The 25,298-nt window shown below is 51.3% G+C and overlaps 1 protein-coding gene across 4 annotated transcripts in view; it reads left to right on the top strand.

Annotated features, from left to right (window-relative positions):
- LOC116956521 (myosin-binding protein C, slow-type-like) overlaps window positions 1–25,298 on the top strand; it is a 118,180-nt gene that overhangs the window by 55,301 nt on the left and 37,581 nt on the right. For all 4 annotated transcript variants that reach the window (XR_012930295.1, XM_076054227.1, XM_032978206.2 and 1 more), the window contains 7 exons: window positions 9,115–9,247; window positions 10,538–10,662; window positions 16,212–16,317; window positions 18,961–19,130; window positions 20,945–21,107; window positions 21,646–21,752; window positions 24,881–25,020. Coding sequence is in view for 3 of the 4 variants with exons in the window: in XM_076054227.1 (XP_075910342.1) it covers window positions 9,115–9,247; window positions 10,538–10,662; window positions 16,212–16,317; window positions 18,961–19,130; window positions 20,945–21,107; window positions 21,646–21,752; window positions 24,881–25,020 (944 nt within the window). In the remaining variant the exon portion in view is untranslated. The remainder of the gene's footprint in view (window positions 1–9,114; window positions 9,248–10,537; window positions 10,663–16,211; window positions 16,318–18,960; window positions 19,131–20,944; window positions 21,108–21,645; window positions 21,753–24,880; window positions 25,021–25,298) is intronic.

Here is a 25,298-nt window from a genome sequence, read left to right as displayed (position 1 = left end):
AGGCGTAGTCAGGGCAGGGATCGAACCCACGACCTCCTGCAATAGCAGAAGACGGGAAGGAATTCAACAGCTGATCATCAGAGCAGTTGGAGAACCATCCCAAGCCGCCCAGTGTGTCTGCCTTGTTGTTGTTGTTTGTTTTTGTGGCCACGAGTGGGCGGGCAGGGTGCTGGCAGGACAGCGGGTGACACCTGTTGTGCCTCACAGCAAGAAGAGTCTGGGTTACATTCCTGACTCGAGCAACTGAACTCTGTGTATGGAGTAGTAATAGGTTTTTACCTTTTCATCTGGCACAAAAACTGACACCTTTATACAAGGGATCATGTTTGCAATAACCACAGCACAAGTAGTCAAAATGCAAACAAAAAAGACAACTCTGATAATATGCACTGTCCTTGAATTTGATTGCATGTTCTCTCCCCCTGTTCTGCAGAGCGTGAGAGTGAGTGTAGTTTTTATTATCTTCTCCTGTTCTACAGAATGAGTGAGAGAGTGGAGTTTGTATGATCTCCCACTGTTCTGTAGAGTGAGCGAGTGGAGTTTGTATGATCTCCCACTGTTATGTAGAGTGAGTGAATAGAGTTTGTATGATCTCCCTCTGTATTACAGAATGAGCGAGTGGAGTTTGTATGATCTCCCCCTGTTCTGTAGAGTGGGTGAGTGGAGTTTGTATGATCTCCCCCTGTTCTACAGATTGAGTGAGTGGAGTTTTGTATGATCTCCCCGTGTTCCACAGAGTGCGTGGAGTTTGTATGATCTCCCCCTGTTCTACAGAGTGAGTGAGTGGAGTTTGTATGATCTCCCCCTGTTCTACAGAGCGAGTGAGTGGAGTTTGTATGATTTCCCTCTGTTCTACAGAGTGAGTGCGTGGAGTTTGTATGATTTTCTCCTGTTCTACAGAGCGAGTGAGTGGAGTTTGTGTGATCTTCCCCTGTTCTACAGAGTGAGTGAGTGGAGTTTGTATGATCTCCCTCTGTTCTACAGAGTGAGTGCGTGAAGTTTGTATGATCTCCCCCTGTTCTACAGAGTGAGTGAGTGGAGTTTGTATGATCTCCCTCTGTTCTACAGAGTGAGTGGAGTTTGTATGATCTCCCCCTGTTCTACAGAGTGAGTGAGTGGAGTTTGTATGATCTCCCTCTGTTCTACAGAGTGAGTGAGTGGAGTTTGTATGATCTCCCCCTGTTCTACAGAGTGAGTGAGTGGAGTTTGTATGATCTCTCCCTGTTCTACAGAGTGAGTGGAGTTTGTATGATCTCCCTCTGTTCTACAGAGTGAGTGAGTGGAGTTTGTATGATCTCCCCCTGTTCTACAGAGTGAGTGAGTGGAGTTTGTATGATCTCTCCCTGTTCTACAGAGTGAGTGGAGTTTGTATGATCTCCCTCTGTTCTACAGAGTGAGTGAGTGGAGTTTGTATGATCTCCCCCTGTTCTACAGGGGGAGTGAGTGGAGTTTGTATGATCTCTCCCTGTTCTACAGAGTGAGTGGAGTTTGTATGATCTCCCTCTGTTCTACAGTGTGAGTGAGTGGAGTTTGTATGATCTCCCCCTGTTCTATAGGGGGAGTGAGTGGAGTTTGTATGATCTCTCCCTGTTCTACAGAGTGAGTGGAGTTTGTATGATCTCCCTCTGTTCTACAGAGTGAGTGAGTGGAGTTTGTTTGATTTCTCTCTCCCTGTTCTGCACGTCAAGCGATTGTCGAATCGCCGTGTCCCCGACCCCGTTTGTTGTTGTTGTTGTTTATTGACACAGCTCCCCCTTTTTTCCCCCCTCATCGCAGCCGTGTTGCCATGTCTCATGGACGGGCTGACCGACCAACAGCGATCGCAACCACCTCGTTCCCCCTCCCCCCCCCTCCAATCTTTGTGTCGTCACAAACTGTGTCGTCACACATTGTGTCGTCACACACACGAGTAGTTGATCAAACACACGTGCTGTCGTCATTTCGTTTTTTTTTAATCTCCGCAGCTATTGTTGTTGTTATTGTTGTTGTCATGTACGAGTTGTTTACAAACCTTAGTTCAATGTACCTAACCCGAGTGATGGTTTGTCAAAGGTTTGTGAGTTTACTCTCCTCATCCTTCCTCCTCTCCCCTCCTCCCTCCCCCTCTTCATTCTTCTTCCCCCTCCTCCTCTCCCCTCCCTCCTCATCTTCCTCCCCCCTCCTCATCCTCCTCCCCCCCCCTCCTCATCCTCCTCCTCCTCTCCCCTACCTGCTCTTTCCTCATCCTCCCCCCTCCCTCCTCATCCTCCTCCTCCTCCCCCCCTCCTCCCTCCTCATCCTCCTCCTCTCCCCTCCCTCATCATCCTCCTCCCCCTTCCTCCCTCCTCCTTTCTCGCTCGGGGTCTTATCAAGAGTGTATTTGCCCCAGCCATGTGGAATTTCCACCGCCCTGCTCCGCAGGGCTGGAGTCAGAAACGGATTGAGCACCGACAGACTTCTCATTGCTGCTCACTCGAGAACACGAAATTACTTCCGGCTCCGGGCGCGCGCGCGCGTGGTCAGGGAGCGGTGGCGCAGCAGTTAGCACGGCGCCCCTGCGCTATGAGCACGCCCGTCAACCCGAAGTCGATTCCTCCGCTCACGGCCACCAGCGATAGCGATTATCTGATACCGATCGCTGGGCCAGGACGACCGACTAAGCCTCCAAAAATGAGTACCCGGGTGTAGCGCTGTGTCGTAAAAACATCGCCACCGGGGAAGACAAAGGCGGCCGGGCGTGGTGGTGCTGGCGATCCACCCCCTCTGTGTGTGCCCACAGTGCGCCGGACTTCATAGGGCGCTGCTACTCGCTAACAGCAACTTGTCCCAACAGTCTGTTAAGGGATCTATGTCTTTGGTACAGGCGACATCGATGAGGATCTGTGTGCGTGTGTTCCGTTGTTTTTGATTCACACTCGGACGTCACATCACAACATCCTTTGACCCTCGACAGCCGCTACACACCCACGCCACGCAGACATCACACACACACACGCCACACACACACACGCCACACACGCCACACACACACACGCCACACACATGTTAGCATATACTATTTTCTACGCATGTTTTAAGTCACCGTTTAGCTCATTCAAGGTGACATTGGCCACACATAGTCCCTCTGCAAGCAGCGCTCTGGTTTCTTGTTGTTGTTCATCGGCCGTCAAAACGACATCCACGGCTTTCTTTAGCTTTTTATTTTGTCCGCGGTACATCGCGAGAGAAACTCCGGGGCCTCATTTTGAAAAATAATTACCGCCACTTTATAACTTTTTCTGCATTTGTTTTGCAAATGCTGTTTCTTCCCCCTTTATCTCTCACTCTCCTCTTCCTCTCGATCTCTCTTGTCTATTAAATGCAAACAACCACCACGACAACAACAACGGCAAACAAACAACCACCACGACAAACACGTTGCCGGACAATCGACCAGAGGGGTATCACATCGGAATTGAAACCTCTCACCCCCCCGGCACAAACAAAATATATCAACGACCGAAAAGAAGAAGTCACCGCACCTCTCATTCCTACATTCTTTCCCTCCGCTTGGACCCCTTCCTCTCCAATGCTTCCTACCACCACTCCCATCTTCACACACACATACACACTGCCCCTCCTTCCCTTCCTTCGACTCACTTCCTTCCCTTCCCCACCATGATCCTCAAAGTCCATCTTGTTCTTCACCACACACACCACGACCTCTCATTCCTTCCTAACTTTGGACCCTCCCCCCTTTCCCCTCTAGTGCTTGCTCACACCCCCCATATCTTCACACACACACACCTCAACCCATTCCCCTCCTTCCGCTCCTCTCCCAATGACTCTATTTCCTTCCCTTCCCGAGTTTGTATCCCCACCATAACCCTCATCTTACTCTTCACCACACACACACCACACCCCCTCCATTTGTCCCACCCCTCGCCGCTATGACCCCCCCCCCCCCATCCTGTCTCGTCCTTGTAACTCCCCACACCGTTCCTCCCCGCACACCACCACCACCGCCAACACCGCCACCACAAGCTCCCGAAACCAATTACCGCCATCGTGAGTTTCCCCCGAAACTCAGAAAGATTTCCATCTAGAAAAAGGCGTCGTCCATCCGGTGGGTCAGCCCCTTCCTCCCTCCCCCCCCCCCCCGTGTCAATTTGGGGGGTGGGAGAGTGGGTTGGTGGCACGCCGATCAAAATCAGAAGGCCATCGGATTTTGATCGAGATTTTATTTCCCGACGCCTTCTTCTTCTTCCCCCTCCCACCCTGCCCCAACCCCCGACCAAATCTGTTTTTTTTCCTTTTCTCTCCGGTGCTGTTCCAAATCTTCTTGGTGCCGATGTCAAAGAGAAATTCGGTAGAGATCCATCCTTTCTGGACTCGCTCTTTTTCTTAGTTTTCGTTGTTGTTGCTCGTTTACAAATAACGAAAACCCACCACCACCCACACTTTCTCACTTTTGAGTTCACCTCTCGCTTTGCTTCTTGTTCAAGCGGCGGCAGATGCCAAAAATGGTCGCGGCAGTGGTCTTGGGCAAAAAAATATATTTTTTGGCTGTCGGATGGTACCCATGGTTTAGAGGGAGCAAACATTGAAAAGTCATGAGCTTGGGAAAATAATATAGGCAGAGACATGAGATTACGGGAGTTTCAAACCATAGGGGCAGTGAAGGGGAGAATCAGCAACCTGCTACTGAGTAAAAGTTGATTTGGGGCTTTCCACAGGAAGCATTGGTCACTGAAACGTAGAGTGCTTGGAGGGGAGGCGAGTGAGATCAGAGGGGAGAGGCAGGAGAGTGCGTGGAGGGGAGTAGAGCAAGATGAGAGGGGAACGTAAGAGAGCGGACTAGCGGTAGATTTGAGCAGTCTAGCGGTAGACTCTGGTTGAATGAGAGGTGGTGCTAAAGGTATTGGAGTCTTAGCTATGGGCAGTGGAAGAAGAGAAGGAGGCATTTATTTTTGTATAGTTACCTGCAACAAAAACTTTGTAAAGACCAATTAGTAGAAGCGAACCGATGCGGTGAACTCAAAAAAGAGCCGGCGATCCCTGCATATAATCAATTTTTACCTTAAAATAATAGGTTTTTTTCCTCCAAAATGAAACCCAGTTGACCAGATGTATATCAACCCTTTTTTGGTTATATGCAAGACAGTCAAAGAATTCTTTCGCAGCTTTTTTTCTCTTTTTACTTTTGAAAGAATCCAACGTCTCACACCGTTACCATGACGTGACGTGACGCCTACCCCCCTCCCCCCCCGTCCCACCCTCACTCTGCATGTTTACAAATATTTGAAATGGCCAGTAAAAGCTTCTTATCGTGTTTCCTCTCGATGACTGTGTTGGAGTAGGAGTGGCGGGCGGTGGACCTGGCCGATGGAAACGTTGAGAGATGTCCGTCCAGGAAGTTCTGTCTCCTGCCGAGGTTTAATCGCAAAATTCAGGCGGTCACGTGGATAAAAATTCCGGCTGCCCCAAAAAAAGCGGCAATACAAAAAAATGGTGACAATATAAAATGGCGGCCTTACAAAATGGTGGAAAGTAATACAAATGGCGGACATAAAAATGGCGATGAGCTGAAAATGGTGGCTTAGAGTGGTAAGTCATCCTCACAGACAAATTTCCCCTCAGAGCAGATTAAACAAAAAGATTCAGCCCAAAATAAGTGTAGATATTGCTGATGCAGTGTGTTCTCAAAATATCAGGGCTGATTTAGAGGTGGTTTTGCCTTGGTATATCCATTGTCTTAGACAAAACGCTGTGATTTCCTTGAAGAACCAAATGTAGCCCATTTACGGCCTGCGATGCTATTTATATTGCACTTCATATTATACTAATGATGATAATATAAAACGGCAATATGAAAGGTAAAAAAATTAACGCGCCACAGAAAACCACGAGCCAATTCTGGATCGCACAGTCCAATGCTATGGTAGTTACAGACCCAGGAAACAAGACATGTTTACTGGGAGTGCAGTACTGAACGGACTTGCAATGGCGCGTGAGGTTTCTCTAACGCTGTTGCCAACTCAGCAATTTTGTCGCTAGATTGAGGGATTCTTGAGGGTTCCCCTTGCAATAAACTTGTTTGACCCGAGCGACGAATCCAAGCAAACATTTCCGAGATGTAGAGACGGTGCAGGCCTTATGAGCGACCCCTGGCTTGTTGTGTTGAGGATCGAAAATCAGTTTTATAAACGGATTATTTTGTGATGCGGCTGCTGCCACTGTTGCCAGTGGTACGCCAGCGCAACACATCCGCCACTAGCAGCACGTATGGTTTACTGAAGTGCCATTGTTTGGAAAATGTCACACGTTATAAATGTGTCCTTTTAAGGGCAACAAACGCCCCTTGGCCACTGAGTGGCGGTGACATCACCGCAGCGCTTGTGTGCACTTTTAAGGCCACGTGAAATGTGGCTCGCTGGCAGGAGGTCATGGAATATACCCAGGCACCGTGGGTTGACTCGCTGAAGATGACAGCCAGCCACTCGCAGAGGGGTGACTACTTGCTCCAAATATTGGAGGCATGGCAGACCCGGCAGGGTCCAAACTTAATTTTATATTTAAATTGTGGTCCTCGTGGTAATTTGATTTGAAGGTGGAGGGGTTACCAGCCCATGGCACCCGTCTGGAGCACTTTGAAGGCGACACGCACGCGTAGTGTGGTTATTTGATGAACGTGCCGAGCTATTTTGCTCTGCGTAACACGTTGTGGTGGGGGTAATTTTTTGCCTGGCCAAATTTTTCCCCAATGACTGTCAGAAGCTTGACCTCGCGACATGGTGGTAGTGACTTTTCTGAGGTTTGTTTGGTTTTCACGTTTACGCTTTGATGGGTTGGCGACACTGCACGGCATGGAGACCCGGCTGTATCCTGGGAAGGGAAGAAAAAAATGGGCAAGGTTGGGCCAACGGAAGCACGACGCTGGGATAGCATTGGGTTAACGTTAGCCCAACGCTCCATGTTTGACTGGATAACCACAAGCCATCAATGCTTTGCACACTTTTCAGTTTACTTTAGAAGTGCGATATCGTATTATCTTTAGAAAATAATTTTCTAGGTTCTCCCTCACTCCCCAAATCACTTGTCCTTTCAGGACATGGAACATGCATAAACATTACAGCGTTGGGCCAACTTTGGCATGTGATTGGGACCGTTGGCCCAATATTGGCTCAATGTTCCACGTTTTACTTTTCTCACCGTTATGTCGAGGACAAACTGTACACAGTTGAGTCGGTAGGTCACAGGCCACCAGCCATCACTTATTCACTAGGGGTGACAAGAAAACAAAAAAGTTTAAAGTTACACTCGGCTGCTACCAGTAGATATTTATGAAACGATGTCCAACGTTTTACCCCACGGGCTGGGTAGCCCTCTTCAGGAGCTGAGCGAACTTCTGATCATTGATGAGATCTTCATCATCGTTGTCATCGTCAGCATTGTCAGCATTGAGAAATCGTTAATAATGGCATCATCATCGCCATTGTCCCACGGTGGCTAGGAGATGTTAACAAGCTAGCCTGGTATACAGGAGGTCGTTGGTTTGATCCCAACCCTGACGCCTGTTGTATATTTGGAATTTGAGTGTCTGTCTCCCCGTGGTCTCGTGGATTTTTCTCTGGGTGTTCCAGTTTTTCCCTCAACGTTTACGAATCAATGTCACGGCATTTAGAGTATTTGGCTGCTACAAATTCCCACACGACGACGATGATGATGATGATGATGATAAGTCACTTCGTTGAGCTATCATTTGTGATAGCTAGGTCCGCTTCTGAAAAAAGTTAAATAGCTAAAAAATTAAAAGTTTTTAGTTTATAGTTTGTGGTCGTTACCCTAAAATCATGAATTCGGCCAAACATCCAAATGTAGCAGGACCCTCTTAACAAAAAGGCTCATCGGATTCAGGCTTATTATCTACAATAGTTATTATGAGGATTATATACTGTTCAAAATATGGCTTACAAATTCAGCAAAACTCGGCTCTACCCACCCCTGCCTGGAATGGCGATGGCTGTCCGTGGCGGTCGGTGAGCACACGCAGCTCAACATTCAGTGCAGCTTTCCATTCGGTCTCCCGAAGGAGCACTCTGTGAAGCGAAAACGTCGGACATCGCTCGGCAGGTCAAATCTGGGAGCGCATGGAGGAAGCTGCAGGGCCGAGGCATGGAAGCCCGAAGGAATTGTTGCCACCTTTGTGACCGCCTGAATTCAGCGAAACGGGCGCACCAATGTAGCGCGACGGCGCAGGGACACGCGGGACCTCCCGTAGTATCGAGACGGCACCGTCCCAGTAAACCGCATGCACCGTTGGCGTCGAAGTTGATGCAACATTGTTGGAGCGACGTTGGGCCGACATTGCTTCGGTGTCGCGTTAATGTCGCATCGACGTTGGGTCAGCATCGAGTCAGTGTTGCGTCCACGTCGGGCCGACGTTGCACCCACGTTGCGTCAATGTTGCGCCGATGTTGCACCGACATCGCGTCAACGTTGCGTCAACGTCGCCCCGACGACTGCCCGGCGTAGCGTCAACGTTGCATCAACGTTGGGCCAACGTTCCCCACCATTTACTGGGATGCAGCGGTGGCAGTGGAAACTGAATAAGAAGCAATGGCGCTTTTTTGCCGGGGGGGGGGGGGGGGGTGGAGCAGGAGGGTGACCCCGTTGGGTGATTGCTTGCGGCGATTCTCCTTCGTCTGTTGTTGTTGTTGTTTGTTTGTTGTTTGGACCGAACACCCGAACCCCCACCGGGTGTCTTCAGATTGATTTAAAATTCCGTACGCCAACACGAAAATTACTCCAGCACCTCCACAACCACTCATCGTCGTCATCCTCATCATCATCCCAATCCGCCCCATCACCACCGTCCACCACCACCACATTGAGCCTCCGATTTTACATCAACTTTTTTTACTCTTCAAGCCGGTAACAGCCTTTCACCGAGTGTCAAAACTCCTTGCCAGGAGCGAGATATCTCTGCCTCCCCCTTCCAATTCTCGTGTTGCCATGCCCATTTTAAATCATTGAAGCCGTCACTGTCCGTCGTCCGGAGGCCTTTCCTTTGAGCCGCCGCGTCACCGTTGAGCTGTTGATTGACTGAACTCCCCCAATCACCCCCCTCCACCACCCCCTCCAACCACCCGGCAGCTTTCAAGAAGAAGTTGGAGCCCACCTATCAGGTGGACAAGGGTGGCAAGGTACGCATGGTGGTGGAGCTCGAGGACCCCAACTCGGAGCACAAGTGGTACAAGAATGGCAAGGAGATTCGTCCTAGCGGGAAGTACGTACAAACGTGGTGGTGGACGTGTTGGTGGTAGTAGTGGTCGTGTTGGTGGTAGTGATGGTGGTGGTGGGGAGCGGTGGCGGAGCGGTTAGCGTTGCGCTGCGCTACGACACCCGGCTATGACTCGGGTAGGATTTCCCAGCTCACATGTTGCCATCACACCCATTGACGATTATCTGAACCGGTCCTGGGCCTCCCCCTGTGGTCGACTCAACCTCAAATGAGTACCTGGTGTGGTGTGTAGTCAGCATCGCTACTGGGGAGACAAAGGCGGCCCGGGCGTAGTATTGGCCACCGACCTCCTCGTGCGCCGTGCAAGCCTTCATAGGTGCTACCCACTAACAGCACTTGTCCCAACAGTCCGTTCAGGCTAGATGGAGGATCTTTGTCTTTGGTGGTGCTGGTGGGTGGTGGTGGTAGTGGTGGCACAGCTGGTGCATCTGCCAGTCATCTCAGTCGGTCTACCAATGATACCTGCTGGGTCTGTCCCGTGACCTCATACCAGCGAGCCTTCCACAACACTTCAAGTGGCTCATATTCTTAGCTCTTTCGGTAAAGTCACGTTGAAGGGAAACAAGAAAATAATAAAATATATATAAAACAATAAAAATTCTCACGACGTTTCGACTGTAACACAAACAGTCATCATCAGGTGTGAAAACCGTACGTTGGTTACAGTCGAAACGTCGTGAGAATTTTTATTGTTTTATATATATTTTATTATTTTATTGCTTCCCTTCAACGTGACTTTACCGAAAGAACCAAGAATATAATTTGAAATGTAGTTCTTCTCTTTGATGACACAAACACCCACGAGATACTGTGCTCATCCTGCTAAAAGGCGATCCTCAGTAGAACGTGCTGCGAAGGCCGGGCCAACGTTGCTTGACGCTTGGCTGAGGTTGCGCCAACGTATGCATGCGTGTGTACGGTGAACTTCTTTCGCACCGCACGAGGCCAACCATGGCTCATCAGAGGTACGCCGGGGTGAGGACAACGGCGAGCAGGTCTAACAAAGTGAGTTTGTTAATCTAGAAGTGAAGCACTGCACGCTGTGGGGCGATGGGAAGAGCGTTCCAGACGGTCACAGAAGCGCATCTGAAAGCGCCGTGCGACGATGATGCGCTGACCACCGTCTTCGTTCGACGGTTCGCCAAAAGCCGCCGCTGCCGCTGCAGCGGTCGAGAGAAATGTTGCTTGGGATGTTGCGCCAACGTTGGGTCAATGTTGCTTGACGTCGGGTGAACGTTGGGCCAACGTCAACCAACGTTTGTCAACCCACGCCAGATACATCATGGAGTCGAAGGGGCTGGAGCGCATCCTCGTCATCAGCAACTGCAACGTGAACGACGACGCGGCGTACTCCATCGAGGTCGGGGACGAGAAGTCGTGCACGGAGCTCTTCGTGAGAGGTGAGCGCAAGGGGCCCGATGCTGGGTGTCAGTGTAAGAGGATGCTGGGTATCAGTGTAACAGGATGCTGGGTGTCAGTGTAACAGGATGCTGGGTGTCAGTGTAACAGGATGCTGGGTGTCAGTGTAAGAGGATGCTGGGTATCAGTGTAACAGGATGCTGGGTGTCAGTGTAACAGGATGCTGGGTGTCAGTGTAACAGGATGCTGGGTGTCAGTGTAACAGAATGCTGGGTGTCAGTGTAACAGGATGCTGGGTATCAGTATAACAGGATGCTGGGTGTCAGTGTAACAGGATGCTGGGTGTCAGTGTAACAGGATGCTGGGTGTCAGTGTAAGAGGATGCTGGGTGTCAGTGTAACAGGATGCTGGGTGTCAGTGTAAGAGGATGCTGGGTGTCAGTGTAAGAGGACGCTGGGTGTCAGTGTAACAGGATGCTGGGTGTCAGTGTAACAGGATGCTGGGTGTCAGTGTAAGAGGATGCTGGGTGTCAGTGTAAGAGGACGCTGGGTGTCAGTGTAACAGGATACTGGGTGTCAGTGTAAGAGGATGCTGGGTGTCAGTGTAACAGGATGCTGGGTGTCAGTGTAACATGATGCTGGGTGTCAGTGTAACAGGATGCTGGGTGTCAGTGTAAGAGGATGCTGGGTGTCAGTGTAACAGGATGCTGGGTGTCAGTGTAAGAGGATGCTGGGTGTCAGTGTAACAGGATGCTGGGTGTCAGTGTAACAGGATGCTGGGTGTCAGTGTAACAGGATGCTGGGTGTCAGTGTAAGAGGATGCTGGGTGTCAGTGCAAGAGGATGCTGGGTGTTATTGTAACAGGACCCTGGGTGTCAGTGAAACAGGATGCTGGGTGTCAGTGTAAGAGGACGCTGGGTGTCAGTGTAAGAGGATGCTGGGTGTCAGTGTAACAGGATGCTGGGTGTCAGTGTAACAGGATGCTGGGTGTCAGTGTAACAGGATGCTGGGTGTCAGTGTAACAGGATGCTGGGTGTCAGTGTAAGAGGATGCTGGGTGTCAGTGTAACAGGATGCTGGGTGTCAGTGTAAGAGGATGCTGGGTGTCAGTGTAACAGGATGCTGGGTGTCAGTGTAACAGGATGCTGGGTGTCAGTGTAACAGGATGCTGGGTGTCAGTGTAAGAGGATGCTGGGTGTCAGTGTAACAGGATGCTGGGTGTCAGTGTAAGAGGATGCTGGGTGTCAGTATAAGAGGATGCTGGGTGTCAGTGTAAGAGGATGCTGGGTGTCAGTGTAACAGGATGCTGGGTGTCAGTGTAAGAGGATGCTGGGTGTCAGTGTAACAGGATGCTGGGTGTCAGTGTAACAGGATGCTGGGTGTCAGTGTAACAGGAAGCTGGGTGTCAGTGTAAGAGGATGCTGGGTGTCAGTGTAACAGGATGCTGGGTGTCAGTGTAACAGGATGCTGGGTGTCAGTGTAACAGGATGCTGGGTGTCAGTGTAAGAGGATGCTGGGTGTCAGTGTAACAGGATGCTGGGTGTCAGTGTAAGAGGATGCTGGGTGTCAGTGTAAGAGGACGCTGGGTGTCAGTGTAACAGGATTCTGGGTGTCAGTGAGGATGCTGGGTGTCAGTGTAACAGGATGCTGGGTGTCAGTGTAAGAGGATGCTGGGTGTCAGTGTAACAGGATGCTGGGTGTCAGTGTAACAGGATGCTGGGTGTCAGTGTAAGAGGATGCTGGATGTCAGTGTAACAGGATGCTGGGTGTCAGTGTAACAAGATGCTGGGTGTCAGTGTAACAGGATGCTGGGTGTCAGTGAGGATGCTGGGTGTCAGTGTAACAGGATGCTGGGTGTCAGTGTAACAGGATGCTGGGTGTCAGTGTAACAGGATGCTGGGTGTCAGTGTAACAGGATGCTGGGTGTCAGGGAGGATGCTGGGTGTCAGTGAGGATGCTGGGTGTCAGTATAACAGGATGCTGGGTGTCAGTGTAACAGGATGCTGGGTGTCAGTGTAACAGGATGCTGAGTGTCAGTGTAAGAGGATGCTGGGTGTCAGTGTAAGAGGATGCTGGGTGTCAGTGTAACAGGATGCTGGGTGTCAGTGTAACAGGATGCTGGGTGTCAGTGTAACAGGAAGCTGGGTGTCAGTGACGACGCTGGATGTCAGTGTAACAGGATGCTGGGTGTCAGTGAGGATGCTGGGTGTAAGTGTAAGAGGATGCTGGGTGTCAGTGAGGACGCTGGGTGTCAGTGTAACAGGATTCTGGGTGTCAGTGAGGATGCTGGGTGTCAGTGTAACAGGATGCTGGGTGTCAGTGAGGACGCTGGGTGTCAGTGTAAGAGGATGCTTGGTGTCAGTGAGGACGCTGGGTGTCAGTGTAACAGGATTCTGGGTGTCAGTGAGGATGCTGGGTGTCAGTGTAAGAGGATGCTGGGTGTCAGTGAGGACGCTGGGTGTCAGTGTAAGAGGATGCTGGGTGTCAGTGTAAGAGGATGCTGGGTGTCAGTGTAAGAGGATGCTGGGTGTCAGTGTAACAGGATGCTGGGTGTCAGTGTAACAGGATGCTGGGTGTCAGTGTAACAGGATGCTGGGTGTCAGTGTAACAGGATGCTGGGTGTCAGTGAGGACGCTGGGTGTCAGTGTAACAGGATGCTGGGAGTCAGTGTAACAGGATGCTGGGTGTCAGTGTAACAGGATGCTGGGTGTCAGTGTAACAGGATGCTGGGTGTCAGTGTAACAGAATGCTGGGTGTCAGTGTAACAGGATGCTGGGTGTCAGTGTAACAGGATGCTGGGTGTCAGTGTAACAGGATGCTGGGTGTCAGTGTAACAGGATGCTGGGTGTCAGTGCAAGAGGATGCTGGGTGTCAGTGTAACAGGATGCTGAGTGTCAGTGTAACAGGATGCTGGGTGTCAGTGTAAGAGGATGCTGGGTGTCAGTGTAACAGGATGCTGGGTGTCAGTGAGGATGCTGGGTGTCAGTGAGGATGCTGGGTGTCAGTGTAACAGGATGCTGGGTTTCAGTGAGGATGCTGGGTGTCAGTGAGGATGCTGGGTGTCAGTGTAACAGGATGCTGGGTGTCAGTGTAAGAGGATGCTGGGTGTCAGTGTAACAGGATGCTGGGTGTCAGTGTAACAGGATGCTGGGTGTCAGTGTAACAGGATGCTGGGTGTCAGTGTAACAGGATGCTGGGTGTCAGTGTAACAGGATGCTGGGTGTCAGTGTAACAGGATGCTGGGTGTCAGTGTAACAGGATGCTGGGTGTCAGTGTAAGAGGATGCTGGGTGTCAGTGTAACAGGATGCTGGGTGTCAGTGTAACAGGATGCTGGGTGTCAGTGTAACAGGATGCTGGGTGTCAGTGTAACAGGATGCTGGGTGTCAGTGTAACAGGATGCTGGGTGTCAGTGTAACAGGATGCTGGGTGTCAGTGTAACAGGATGCTGGGTGTCAGTGTAACAAGATGCTGGGTGTCAGTGTAACAGGATGCTGGGTGTCAGTGAGGATGCTGGGTGTCAGTGTAAGAGGATGCTGGGTGTCAGTGAGGATGCTGGGTGTCAGTGAGGATGCTGGGTGTCAGTGTAAGAGGATGCTGGGTGTCAGTGTAACAGGATGCTGGGTGTCAGTGTAACAGGATGCTGGGTGTCAGTGTAACAGGATGCTGGGTGTCAGTGTAACAGGATGCTGGGTGTCAGTGTAACAGGATGCTGGGTGTCAGTGTAACAAGATGCTGGGTGTCAGTGTAACAGGATGCTGGGTGTCAGTGCAAGAGGATGCTGGGTGTCAGTGTAACAGGATGCTGAGTCTCAGTGTAACAGGATGCTGGGTGTCAGTGTAAGAGGATGCTGGGTGTCAGTGTAACAGGATGCTGGGTGTCAGTGAGGATGCTGGGTGTCAGTGAGGATGCTGGGTGTCAGTGTAACAGGATGCTGGGTTTCAGTGAGGATGCTGGGTGTCAGTGAGGATGCTGGGTGTCAGTGTAACAGGATGCTGGGTGTCAGTGTAAGAGGATGCTGGGTGTCAGTGTAACAGGATGCTGGGTGTCAGTGTAACAGGATGCTGGGTGTCAGTGTAACAGGATGCTGGGTGTCAGTGAGGATGCTGGGTGTCAGTGTAAGAGGATGCTGAGTGTCAGTGTAACAGGATGCTGGGTGTCAGTGTAACAGGATGCTGGGTGTCAGTGTAACAGGATGCTGGGTGTCAGTGTAACAGGATGCTGGGTGTCAGTGTAACAGGATGCTGGGTGTCAGTGTAACAGGATGCTGGGTGTCAGTGTAACAGGATGCTGGGTGTCAGTGTAACAGGATGCTGGGTGTCAGTGTAACAGGATGCTGGGTGTCAGTGAGGATGCTGGGTGTCAGTGTAAGAGGATGCTGGGTGTCAGTGTAACAGGATGCTGGGTGTCAGTGTAAGAGGATGCTGGGTGTCAGTGTAACAGGATGCTGGGTGTCAGTGTAACAGGATGCTGGGTGTCAGTGTAACAGGATGCTGGGTGTCAGTGTAACAGGATGCTGGGTGTCAGTGTAAGAGGATGCTGGGTGTCAGTGTAACAGGATGCTGGGTGTCAGTGTAAGAGGATGCTGGGTGTCAGTGTAACAGGATGCTGGGTGTCAGTGTAACAGGATGCTGGGTGTCAGTGTAAGAGGATGCTGGGTGTCAGTGTAACAGGATGCTGGGTGTCAGTGTAACAGGATGCTGGGTGTCAGTGTAACAGGATGCTGGGTGTCAGTGTAACAGGATGCTGGGTGTCAGTGTAAGAGGATGCTGGGTGTCAGTGTAAGAGGATGCTGGGTGTCAGTGTAACAGGATGCTGGGTGTCAGTGTAAGAGGATGCTGGGTGTCAGTGTAACAGGATGCTGGGTGTCAGTGTAAGAGGATGCTGGGTGTCAGTGTAACAGGATGCTGGGTGTCAGTGTAACAGGATGCTGGGTGTCAGTGTAACAGGATTCTGGGTGTCAATGTAACAGGATGCTGGGTGTCAGTGTAAGAGGATGCTGGGTGCCAGTGTAACAGGATGCTGGGTGTCAGTGTAACAGGATGCTGGGTGTCAATGTAACAGGATGCTGGGTGTCAGTGTAACAGGATGCTGGGTGTCAGTGTAAGAGGATGCTGGGTGTCAGTGTAACAGGATGCTGGGTGTCAGTGTAACAGGATGCTGGGTGTCAATGTAACAGGATGCTGGGTGTCAGTGTAACAGGATGCTGGGTGTCAATGTAACAGGATGCTGGGTGTCAGTGAGGATGCTGGGTGTCAGTGTAACAGGATGCTGGGTGTCAGTGAGGATGCTGGGTGCTGGGAGTGTCGACATTTGCCGAGCTGCATGCCACCCCCAAAGCCCCCCGTGACTACCACGTGATGTGCCCCCGCCCCCAGAGCCCCCCGTGACCACCACGTGATGTGCCCCCCCCGCCGCCAGAGCCCCCCGTGACCATCACGTGATGTGCCCCCGCTCCCAGAGCCCCCCGTGACCACCACGTGATGTGCCCCCCCCGCCCCCAGAGCCCCCCGTGACCACCACGTGATGTGCCCCCCAGAGCCCCCCGTGACCACCACGTGACCACCACGTGATGTGCCCCCCCCCACCCCCAGAGCCCCCCGTGACCATCACGAAGCACCTGGAGGACAAGAACGTGCTGGCGGGGGAGCGAGTTGAGCTGGAGTGCGAGGTGTCCGAGGACGACGCACAGGTCATCTGGTACGGGCGCTCCCTTCTCAACGGCCACAACAACAAACAACAACAACAACCAGCAATAAACACAACAATAACATTCAACTACCACAACAACCACAGCAATAACAACCACACCACAACAACAATCACAAAAAACAACGGCAACAATAATAAATAACAACAACAATAATAAATAACAACCACAACAACAACAATAAGAAACAACAATAAGAAATAACAACCACAACAACAATAACCACAACAACCACAATAATAAATAACAACCACAACAACAACCACAACAACAACAATAATAAATAACAACCACAACAACAACCATAACAACAACAATAATAAATAACAACCACAACCATAACAACAACAATAATAAATAACAACAACAACCGCTACTCGCCACCCAGTGGCGGTGACGTCGCCATGGCGACCTGTTTTCGACAGGGGCAGCCACAACCACATCAACAACAAACAACAACAACAACCACCACCACTAAGTGGTCGGTAACGTCACCACAGCGCTCGTACGAACGTTGAACTTCTTTCGCACCATACGTAAACCAGCCACACTCAGTCGGAGGTGCAGGGGGAAGGACAACAAACTAAACACAACAACAAACTAAACACATCAACAAACTAAACACAACAACAAACTAAACACAACAACAACAACAAACTAAAAACAACAACAATCAAAAACATCACAAACTAAACACAACAACAAACTACACACAACAACAACAAACTACACACAACAACAACAACAAACTACACACAACAACAACCTAAACACATCAACAAACTAAAAACAACAACAACAATAACCTAAACACAACAACAACAAACTAAACACAACAACAATCTAAACACAACAACAACAAACTAAACACAACAACAACAAAATAAACACAACAAACTAAACACAACAACAAACGTGTGTAGTGTAGTGTATAGTGTAGTATGTAGTGTATAGTGTAGTATATAGTAGTGTAGTGTATAGTGTAGTGTATAGTAGTGTAGTGTATAGTGTAGTGTATAGTGTATAGTGTAGTATATAGTAGTGTAGTGTATAGTGTAGTGTATAGTGTAGTGTATAGTGTAGTGTATAGTGTAGTATGTAGTGTAGTGTATAGTGTAGTGTAGTGTATAGTAGTGTAGTGTATAGTGTAGTGTATAGTGTAGTATGTAGTGTAGTATATAGTGTAGTGTATAGTGTAGTATATAGTAGTGTGTGTATAGTGTAATATATAGTGTAGTGTATAGTGTAGTGTATAGTGTAGTATATAGTGTAGTGTATAGTGTAGTATATAGTGTAGTATGTAGTGTAGTATAGTGTAGTGTAGTATATAGTGTAGTACATAGTGTAGTATATAGTGTAGTGTAGTGTATAGTGTAGTGTATAGTGTATAGTGTAGTGTGTAGTGTGTAGTATATAGTGTAGTATGTAGTGTAGTGTATAGTGTAGTGTAGTATATAGTGTAGTATGTAGTGTAGTATAGTGTAGTATATAGTGTAGTGTATAGTATACTGTAGTGTATATAGTAGTGTATAGTGTAGTGTAGTATATAGTGTAGTGTAGTACGTAGTGTAGTATATAGTGTAGTGTATAGTGTAGTGTGTAGTGTAGTGTATAGTGTAGTGTATAATGTAGTGTAGTATATAGTGTAGTATGTAGTGTAGTATAGTGTAGTATATAGTGTAGTGTATAGTATACTGTAGTGTATATAGTAGTGTATAGTGTAGTGTAGTATATAGTGTAGTATGTAGTGTAGTATAGTGTAGTATATATTGTAGTGTATAGTATACTGTAGTGTATATAGTAGTGTATAGTGTAGTGTAGTATATAGTGTAGTGTAGTACGTAGTGTAGTATATAGTGTAGTGTATATATCATCTGAAAGCGCCGCGCGATGATGATGCAGTGACCACCGTCTTTGTTCGACGGTCAGGGTGGGCGCAGGTGGTGGTGGGAATGGCCCCCTTCTAACGGCCCCCACCCTCTCCCCACTCCCCCCACCATTCACCCCCACCCTCTCTCCACTCCCCCCACCCTCACCTGTCCCAACGGGGTGTGCCTCCACCCACCGAGAGTCAACGGTGGCCCCCAAACCACCGACACCCACCCCCACCCTCTCCCCACTCCCCCCACCATTCACACCCACCCCCTCCACTCACCCCCACCTACAACCCCTCACCCCACCACTCACTCCCACCCTCTCCTCACTCCCCTCACCACTCACTCCTTCTCCCCACCACTCCCCCTCCACTCCCCACTCACTCCCACCTGCACCCCCTCCCCACTCCCCTCACCACTCACTCCTTCCCCCCACCACTCCCCCTCCCCACTCACTCCCATCTGCACCCCCTCCCCCCACCACTCCCCCTCCCCACTCACCCCCACCTACAACCCCTCACCCCACCACTCACTCACACCCACTCCCCTCACCACTCACTCCTTCCCCCCACCACTCTCCCTCCCCACTCACTCCCATCTGCACCCCCTCCCCCCACCACTCCCCCTCCCCTCCATACTCACTCCCACCTGCACCCCCACCCCCCACCACTCACCCCGTCCCCCCACCACTCCCCCTCCCTTCACCACCCACTCCCACCCTCCCCCCACCATTCACCGCCCCCTCCCTCCCCACTGCAGGAAGAAGGACGGGCAGGAGATTTCGTTCGAGCGCTTCAAGTTCAAGTACCGCCTGAAGCAGGAGGGCAAGAAGCACACCCTGATCATCACCGAGCCCTCGCTCGAGGACATCGGCACCTACACCATCACGGCCAACGGCGGGGAGTCGAAGGCCAAGCTCGTCGTCGAGGGTGAGACACCGCACTGCTGCTGCTGCCAGTGGTGGTGGTGGTGGTGGAGGGTGTGGTGGTGGTGGTGGTGGAGGGTGTGGTGGTGGTGGTGGTGGAGGGTGTGGTGGTGGTGGTAGAGGGGGTGGTGGTGGTGGAGGGGGTGGTGGTGGTGGTGGTGGTGGAGGGTGTGGTGGTGGTGGAGGGGGTAGTGGTGGTGGTGGAGGGTGTGGTGGTGGTGGTGGTGGAGGGGGTGGTGGTGGTGGAGGGTGTAGCGGTGGTTGTGGAGGGTGTGGTGGTGGAGGGTGTAGTGGTGGTGGTGGAGGGGGTGGTGGTGGTGGAGGGGGTGGTGGTGGTGGAGGGTGTAGCGGTGGTGGTTGTGGTGTAAGGGTGTGGTGGTAGGCGTGGTGGTGTCGCGCTTGGTTGTGGTGGTGGTGGTGTAGGATCTGGTAGAGTTGGTGGCGGATCTGGTAGTGGTGATGGTGTAGGATCTGGTAGTCGTGGTGGTGTAGGATCTGGTAGTAGTGATGGTGTAGGATCTGGTTGTGGTGGTGTAGGATCTGGTAGTGGTGATGGTGTAGGATCTGGTAGTGGTGATGGTGTAGGATCTGGTAGTGGTGATGGTGTAGGATCTGGTAGTGGTGATGGTGTAGGATCTGGTAGTGGTGATGGTGTAGGATCTGGTAGTGGTGATGGTGTAGGATCTGGTAGTGGTGATGGTATAGGATCTGGTAGTGGTGGTGGTGTAGGATCTGGTAGTAGTGGTGGTGTAGGATCTGGTAGTGGTGGTGGTGTAGGATCTGGTAGTAGTGATGGTGTAGGATCTGGTAGTGGTGGTGGTGTAGGATCTGGTAGTGGTGGTGTAGGATCTGGTAGTAGTGATGGTGTAGGATCTGGTAGTGGTGATGGTGTAGGATCTGGTAGTGATGGTGTAGGATGTGGTAGTAGTGATGGTGTAGGATCTGGTAAAGGTGGTGGTGTAGCATCTGGTAGTGGTGATGGTGTAGGATCTGGTAGTGGTGGTGTAGGATCTGGTAGTAGTGATGGTGTAGGATCTGGTAGCCGTGGTGGTGTAGGATCTGGTACTAGTGATGGTGTAGGATCTTGTAGTAGTGATGGTGTGGTATCTGGTAGTGGTGGTGGTGTAGGATCTGGTAGTGGTGATGGTGTAGGATCTGGTAGTGGTGATGGTGTAGAATTTGGTAGTGGTGATGGTGTAGTATCTGGTAGTGGTGGTGGTGTAGGATCTGGTAGTAGTGGTGGTGTAGGATCTGGTAGTAGTGATGGTGTAGGATCTGGTAGTGGTGTATGATCTGGTAGTGGTGATGGTGTAGGATCTGGTAGTGGTGATGGTGTAGAATTTGGTAGTGGTGATGGTGTAGGATCTGGTAGTGGTGATGGTGTAGAATCTGGTAGTGGTGATGGTGTAGTATCTGGTAGTGGTGGTGGTGTAGGATCTGGTAGTAGTGGTGGTGTAGGATCTGGTAGTGGCGATGGTGTAGGATCTGGTAGTGATGGTGTAGGATCTGGTAGTAGTGATGGTGTAGGATCTGGTAGAGGTGGTGGTGTAGGATCTGGTAGTAGTGGTGGTGTAGGATCTGGTAGTGGTGATGGTGTAGTATCTGGTAGTGGTGGTGGTGTAGGATCTGGTAGTAGTGGTGGTGTAGGATCTGGTAGTGGTGGTGGTGTAGGATCTGGTAGTGGTGGTGGTGTAGGATCTGGTAGTAGTGATGGTGTAGGATCTGGTAGTAGTGGTGGTGTAGGATCTGGTAGTAGTGGTGGTGTAGGATTGTTTCTAAACCTTCCATCCCCCCCCACCCCCACGCGGCACCCTACAGAGAGGCAGATCCACATCCTGCACGACCTCTCCAACGTGACGCTGAAGCCCGGCGAGAACGCCGAGTTCATCCTCGAGGTGTCGGAGGACGTCCAGGGGAAGTGGTACCGTGACGGCGTCGAGGTGAAGCCCGACAAGCGCATCAAGGTGGTGAAGGATGGCAAGTGAGTCACGGTCACACACACACCACACCACTCACACCACTCACACATACACCACTCACACCACTCACACCACTCACACCACACACACCACTTACACCACACACACACACACCACACACACCACACACACACATCCCACCACTCACACCACACACACCACACCACTCACACCACACACACCACTCACACCACACCACTCACACCACACACACCACCCCCACTCACACCACTCACACCATACACACCACGCACACCACACCACTTACACTACCCCCACTCACACCACTCACACCATACACACCACTCACACCACACACACCACCCCCACTCACACCACTCACACCACTCACAGCACACACACCACACACACCACACCACTCACACCACTCACACCACACACACCACACCACACACACCACTCACACCACGCACACCACACCACTTACACCACTCACACCACTCACAGCACTTGCCCAAAGAGTCTGTTGAGGCTACACCGGTGGTCTGGGGTGGGATCTTTGTCTTTGCACGCTTCCAGGACCCACAAGCTTCTGATCGAGAAGTGTGGCGTGGAGGACGAGGGCCTCTACAAGTTCGTGCCCTCCGGGTTCGACGTCTCGCTTCAGAGCAAGCTGCACATCATGCGTGAGTCGCCACCTCCGCCGTCTGCCTGCTGCCTGTGTCTCTCTTTCTGTGTCTCTCTGTGTGTGTGTCTGTGTGTGTCTCTCTCTGTGTGTGTGTCTCTCTCTCTGTGTCTGTGTGTGTCCCCCTGTGTCTCTGTGTGTGTGTCTCTCTGTGTGTCCCCCTGTGTCTCTCTGTGTCTCTGTGTGTGTGTGTGTGTCTCTGTCTCTGTCTCCCTGTGTGTCTCTCTGTGTCTCTCTGTGTCTCTGTGTCTCTGTGTGTCTCTGTGTGTCTCTCTGTGTCTCTGTGTGTGTCTCTGTGTGTGTCTCTGTATCTGTCTCCCTGTGTGTCTTTTTGTGTCTCTCTGTGTCTCTGTGTCTCCCTCTGTGTCTCTGTGTGTCTGTGTGTCTCTGTGTGTCTCTGTGTCTCTCTCTGTGTGTCTGTGTGTCTCTGTGTGTCTCTGTGTCTCTCTCTGTGTGTCTGTGTGTGTGTCTGTCTCTGTGTCTCTGTGTGTCTCTCTCCCTGTGTGTGTCTCTGTGTGTCTCTCTCCCTGTGTGTTTCTCTGTGTGTCTCTCTCCCTGTGTGTCTCTGTGTGTGTCTCTCCATGTGTGCCTCTGTGTGTCTCTGTGTGTGTGTCTGTGTGTGTGTGTCTCTGTGTCTCTGTGTGTCTCTCTCCCTCTGTGTGTCTCTGTGTGTCTCTGTGTGTGTCTCTCCCTGTGTGTCTCTCTGTGTGTCTCTCTCCCTGTGTGTCTCTGTGTGTGTGTCTGTGTGTGTGTGTCTCTCCCTGTGTGTGTCTCTGTGTCTCTGTGTGTGTGTGTCTCTGTGTGTGTCTCTCTACCTGTGTGTGTCTCTGTGTTTCCGTGTGTCTCTGTGTGTGTGTCTCTGTGTGTGTGTCTCTGTGTCTCTGTGTGTCTCTCTCCCTGTGTGTCTCTGTGTGTCTCTCCCTGTGTGTGTCTCTGTGTGTCTCTCTCTCCCCCTGTGTGTCTCTGTGTCTCGGTGTGTGTCTCTCCCCCTGTGTGTCTCTCCCTGTGTGTGTCTCTGTGTGTGTCTCTCCCTGTGTGTGTTTCTGTGTCTCTGTGTGTCTCTCTCTCCCTGTGCGTCTCTGTCTCCCTGCCTGTCTGTGTCTGTCTGTGTTGCTCTCTCTCTGCCTGTGTGTGTCTCTATGTCTCTGTGTGTCTCTCCCTGTCTGTGTCTCTGTGTCTCTCTCCTTGTGTGTCTCTGTGTCTCTGTCTGTGTCTCTCTCCCTGTGTGTGTCTCTGTGTGTCTCTCTCCCTGTGTGTCTCTGTGTCTCTCTCTCCCTGTGTGTGTCTCTGTGTGTCTCTCTCTCCCCCTGTGTATCTGTGTGTGTGTGTCTCTCCCTGTGTGTGTCTCTGTGTCTCTGTGTGTCTCTTTCCCTGTGTGTGTCTCTGTGTGTCTCTCTCTCCCTGTGTCTCTCTCCCTCTGTGTGTCTCTGTCTCCCTATGTGTATCTCTGTGTCTGTGTGTGTCTCTGTCTCCCTGTGTGTCTCTGTGTGTGTCTCTCTCCCTGTGTGTGTCTCTGTGTCTGTGTGTGTCTCACTCCCTATGTGTGTCTCTGTCTCCCTGTGTCCGTCTCTGTGTCTGTGTGTGTCTCTCTCCCTCTGTGTGTGTCTCTCTCCCTGTGTGTCTCTGTGTCTGTGTGTGTCTCTCTCCCTCTGTGTGTCTGTCTCCCTGTGTTTGTCTCTGTGTCTCTGTATGTCTCTCTCCCTGTGTGTCTCTGTCTCCCTGTGTTTGTCTCTGTGTGTGTCTCTTTCCCTGTGTGTGTCTCTGTCTCCCTGTGTGTCACTCTGTGTTTGTGTGTGTCTCTGTGTCTGGGTGTGTCTCTGTGTCTGTGTGTGTCTCTGTGTCTGTGTGTGTCTCTCTCCCTCTGTGTGTCTCTCTCCCTCTGTGTGTCTCTGTCTCCCTGTGTGTGTCTCTCTCCCTGTGTGTGTCTCTCTCCCTCTGTGTGTGTCTCTGTGTCTGTGTGTGTCTCTGTGTCTGTGTGTGTGTCTCTGTCTCTGTGTGTGTCTCTGTGTCTGTGTGTGTCTCTCTCTGTGTCTGTGTGTGTCTCTGTGTCTGTGTGTGTCTCTGTGTCTGTGTGTGTCTCTCTCTGTGTCTGTGTGTGTCTCTGTGTCTGTGTGTGTCTCTCTCCCTCTGTGTCTCTCTCTCCCTGTGTCTCTCTCCCTCTGTGTGTCTCTGTCTCCCTGTGTGTCTCTGTGGCTGTGTGTGTCTCTGTCTCCCTGTGTGTCTCTGTGTCTGTGTGTGTCTCTCTCCCTGTGTGTCTCTGTGTCTGTGTGTGTCTCTGTGTCTGGGTGTGTCTCTGTGTCTGTGTGTGTCTCTCTCCCTGTGTGTGTCTCTGTCTCCCTGTGTGTCTCTGTGTCTGTGTGTGTCTCTCTCCCTGTGTGTCTCTGTGTCTGTGTGTGTCTCTGTGTCTGGGTGTGTCTCTGTGTCTGTGTGTGCCTCTCTGTCTGTGTGTGTCTCTGTCTGTGTGTGTCTCCCTGTGTGTCTCTCTCCCTGTGTGTGTCTCTGTCTCCCTGTATGTCTCCCTGTGTGTCCCTCTCCCTGTGTGTGTCTCTGTCTCCCTGTGTGTCTCCCTGTGTGTGTCTCTCTCTGTGTGTCTCTGCCTCCCTGCGTCTCCCACTCATCTCTCTATCATCTCACACTCAACTCTCTCGCTCTCTCTCTCTCTCTTTGTCTGTGTGTGTCTCTCTCTGTGTCTCTGTCTCCCTGTGTGTGTCTCTGTCTCCCTGTGTGTCTCTGTCTCCCTGTGTGTGTCTCTGTCTCCCTGTGTGTGTCTCTCTCTGTGTGTGTCTCTGTCTCCCTGCGTCTCCCACTCATCTCCCTATCATCTCACACTCAACTCTCTCTCTCTGTCTGTGTGTGTCTCTGTCTCCCTGTGTGTGTCTCTGTCTCCCTGTGTGTCTCTCTGTGTGTCTCTCTGTGTGTGTGTGTCTGTCTCCCTGTGTGTCTCTGTCTGTGTGTGTCTCTGTCTCCCTGTGTGTGTCTCTGTCTCCCTGTGTGTCTCTCTGTGTGTCTCTCTCTCTGTGTGTGTGTCTGTCTCCCTGTGTGTCTCTTTGTGTGTGTCTCTGTCTCCCTGTGTGTCTCTGTCTGTGTCCGCGTCTTCCCCCGTCCGCCTTTGTGTCCCTGGCCCGGCAGAGGCTCCCAAGATGGAGTTGGACATGGACAAGAAGACTGGAGACAACACCATTGTGGTGGTGGCAGGGAACAAGCTGCGAGTGGAGCTGCACGTGACGGGAGACCCCGCACCCATGGTGGCCGGGAACAAGGGGGAGAGGGTGAGGCGTGGGAGAGGGGGGAGAGGGGACAGAGGGGAGAGAGGGACACGGGAGAGAGGGACACGGGAGAGAGGGGCACGTGGAGAGAGGGACACGGGAGAGAGGGGAGGGGGGAGAGAGGGGCACGTGGACAGAGGGGAGAGAAATGAGAGGGACACGGGGAGAGAGGGGAGAGAGACACGGGGAGAGAGACACGTGGACAGAGGGGAGAGAGGGGAGAGGGGACAGAGGGACACGGGGAGAGTGGAGAGAGGGACATTGATTTTTTTTAACCTTCA

This window comes from Petromyzon marinus, chromosome 65, assembly GCF_048934315.1.
Source record: "Petromyzon marinus isolate PM22_M1 ecotype Great Lakes invasive population chromosome 65, UKy_Petmar_22M1.pri1.0, whole genome shotgun sequence".
Classification (NCBI taxonomy): Eukaryota; Metazoa; Chordata; class Hyperoartia; order Petromyzontiformes; family Petromyzontidae; genus Petromyzon; species Petromyzon marinus.
Note: the sequence above shows the minus strand (reverse complement) of the source record. Positions and strands in the feature narration are given on the sequence as shown.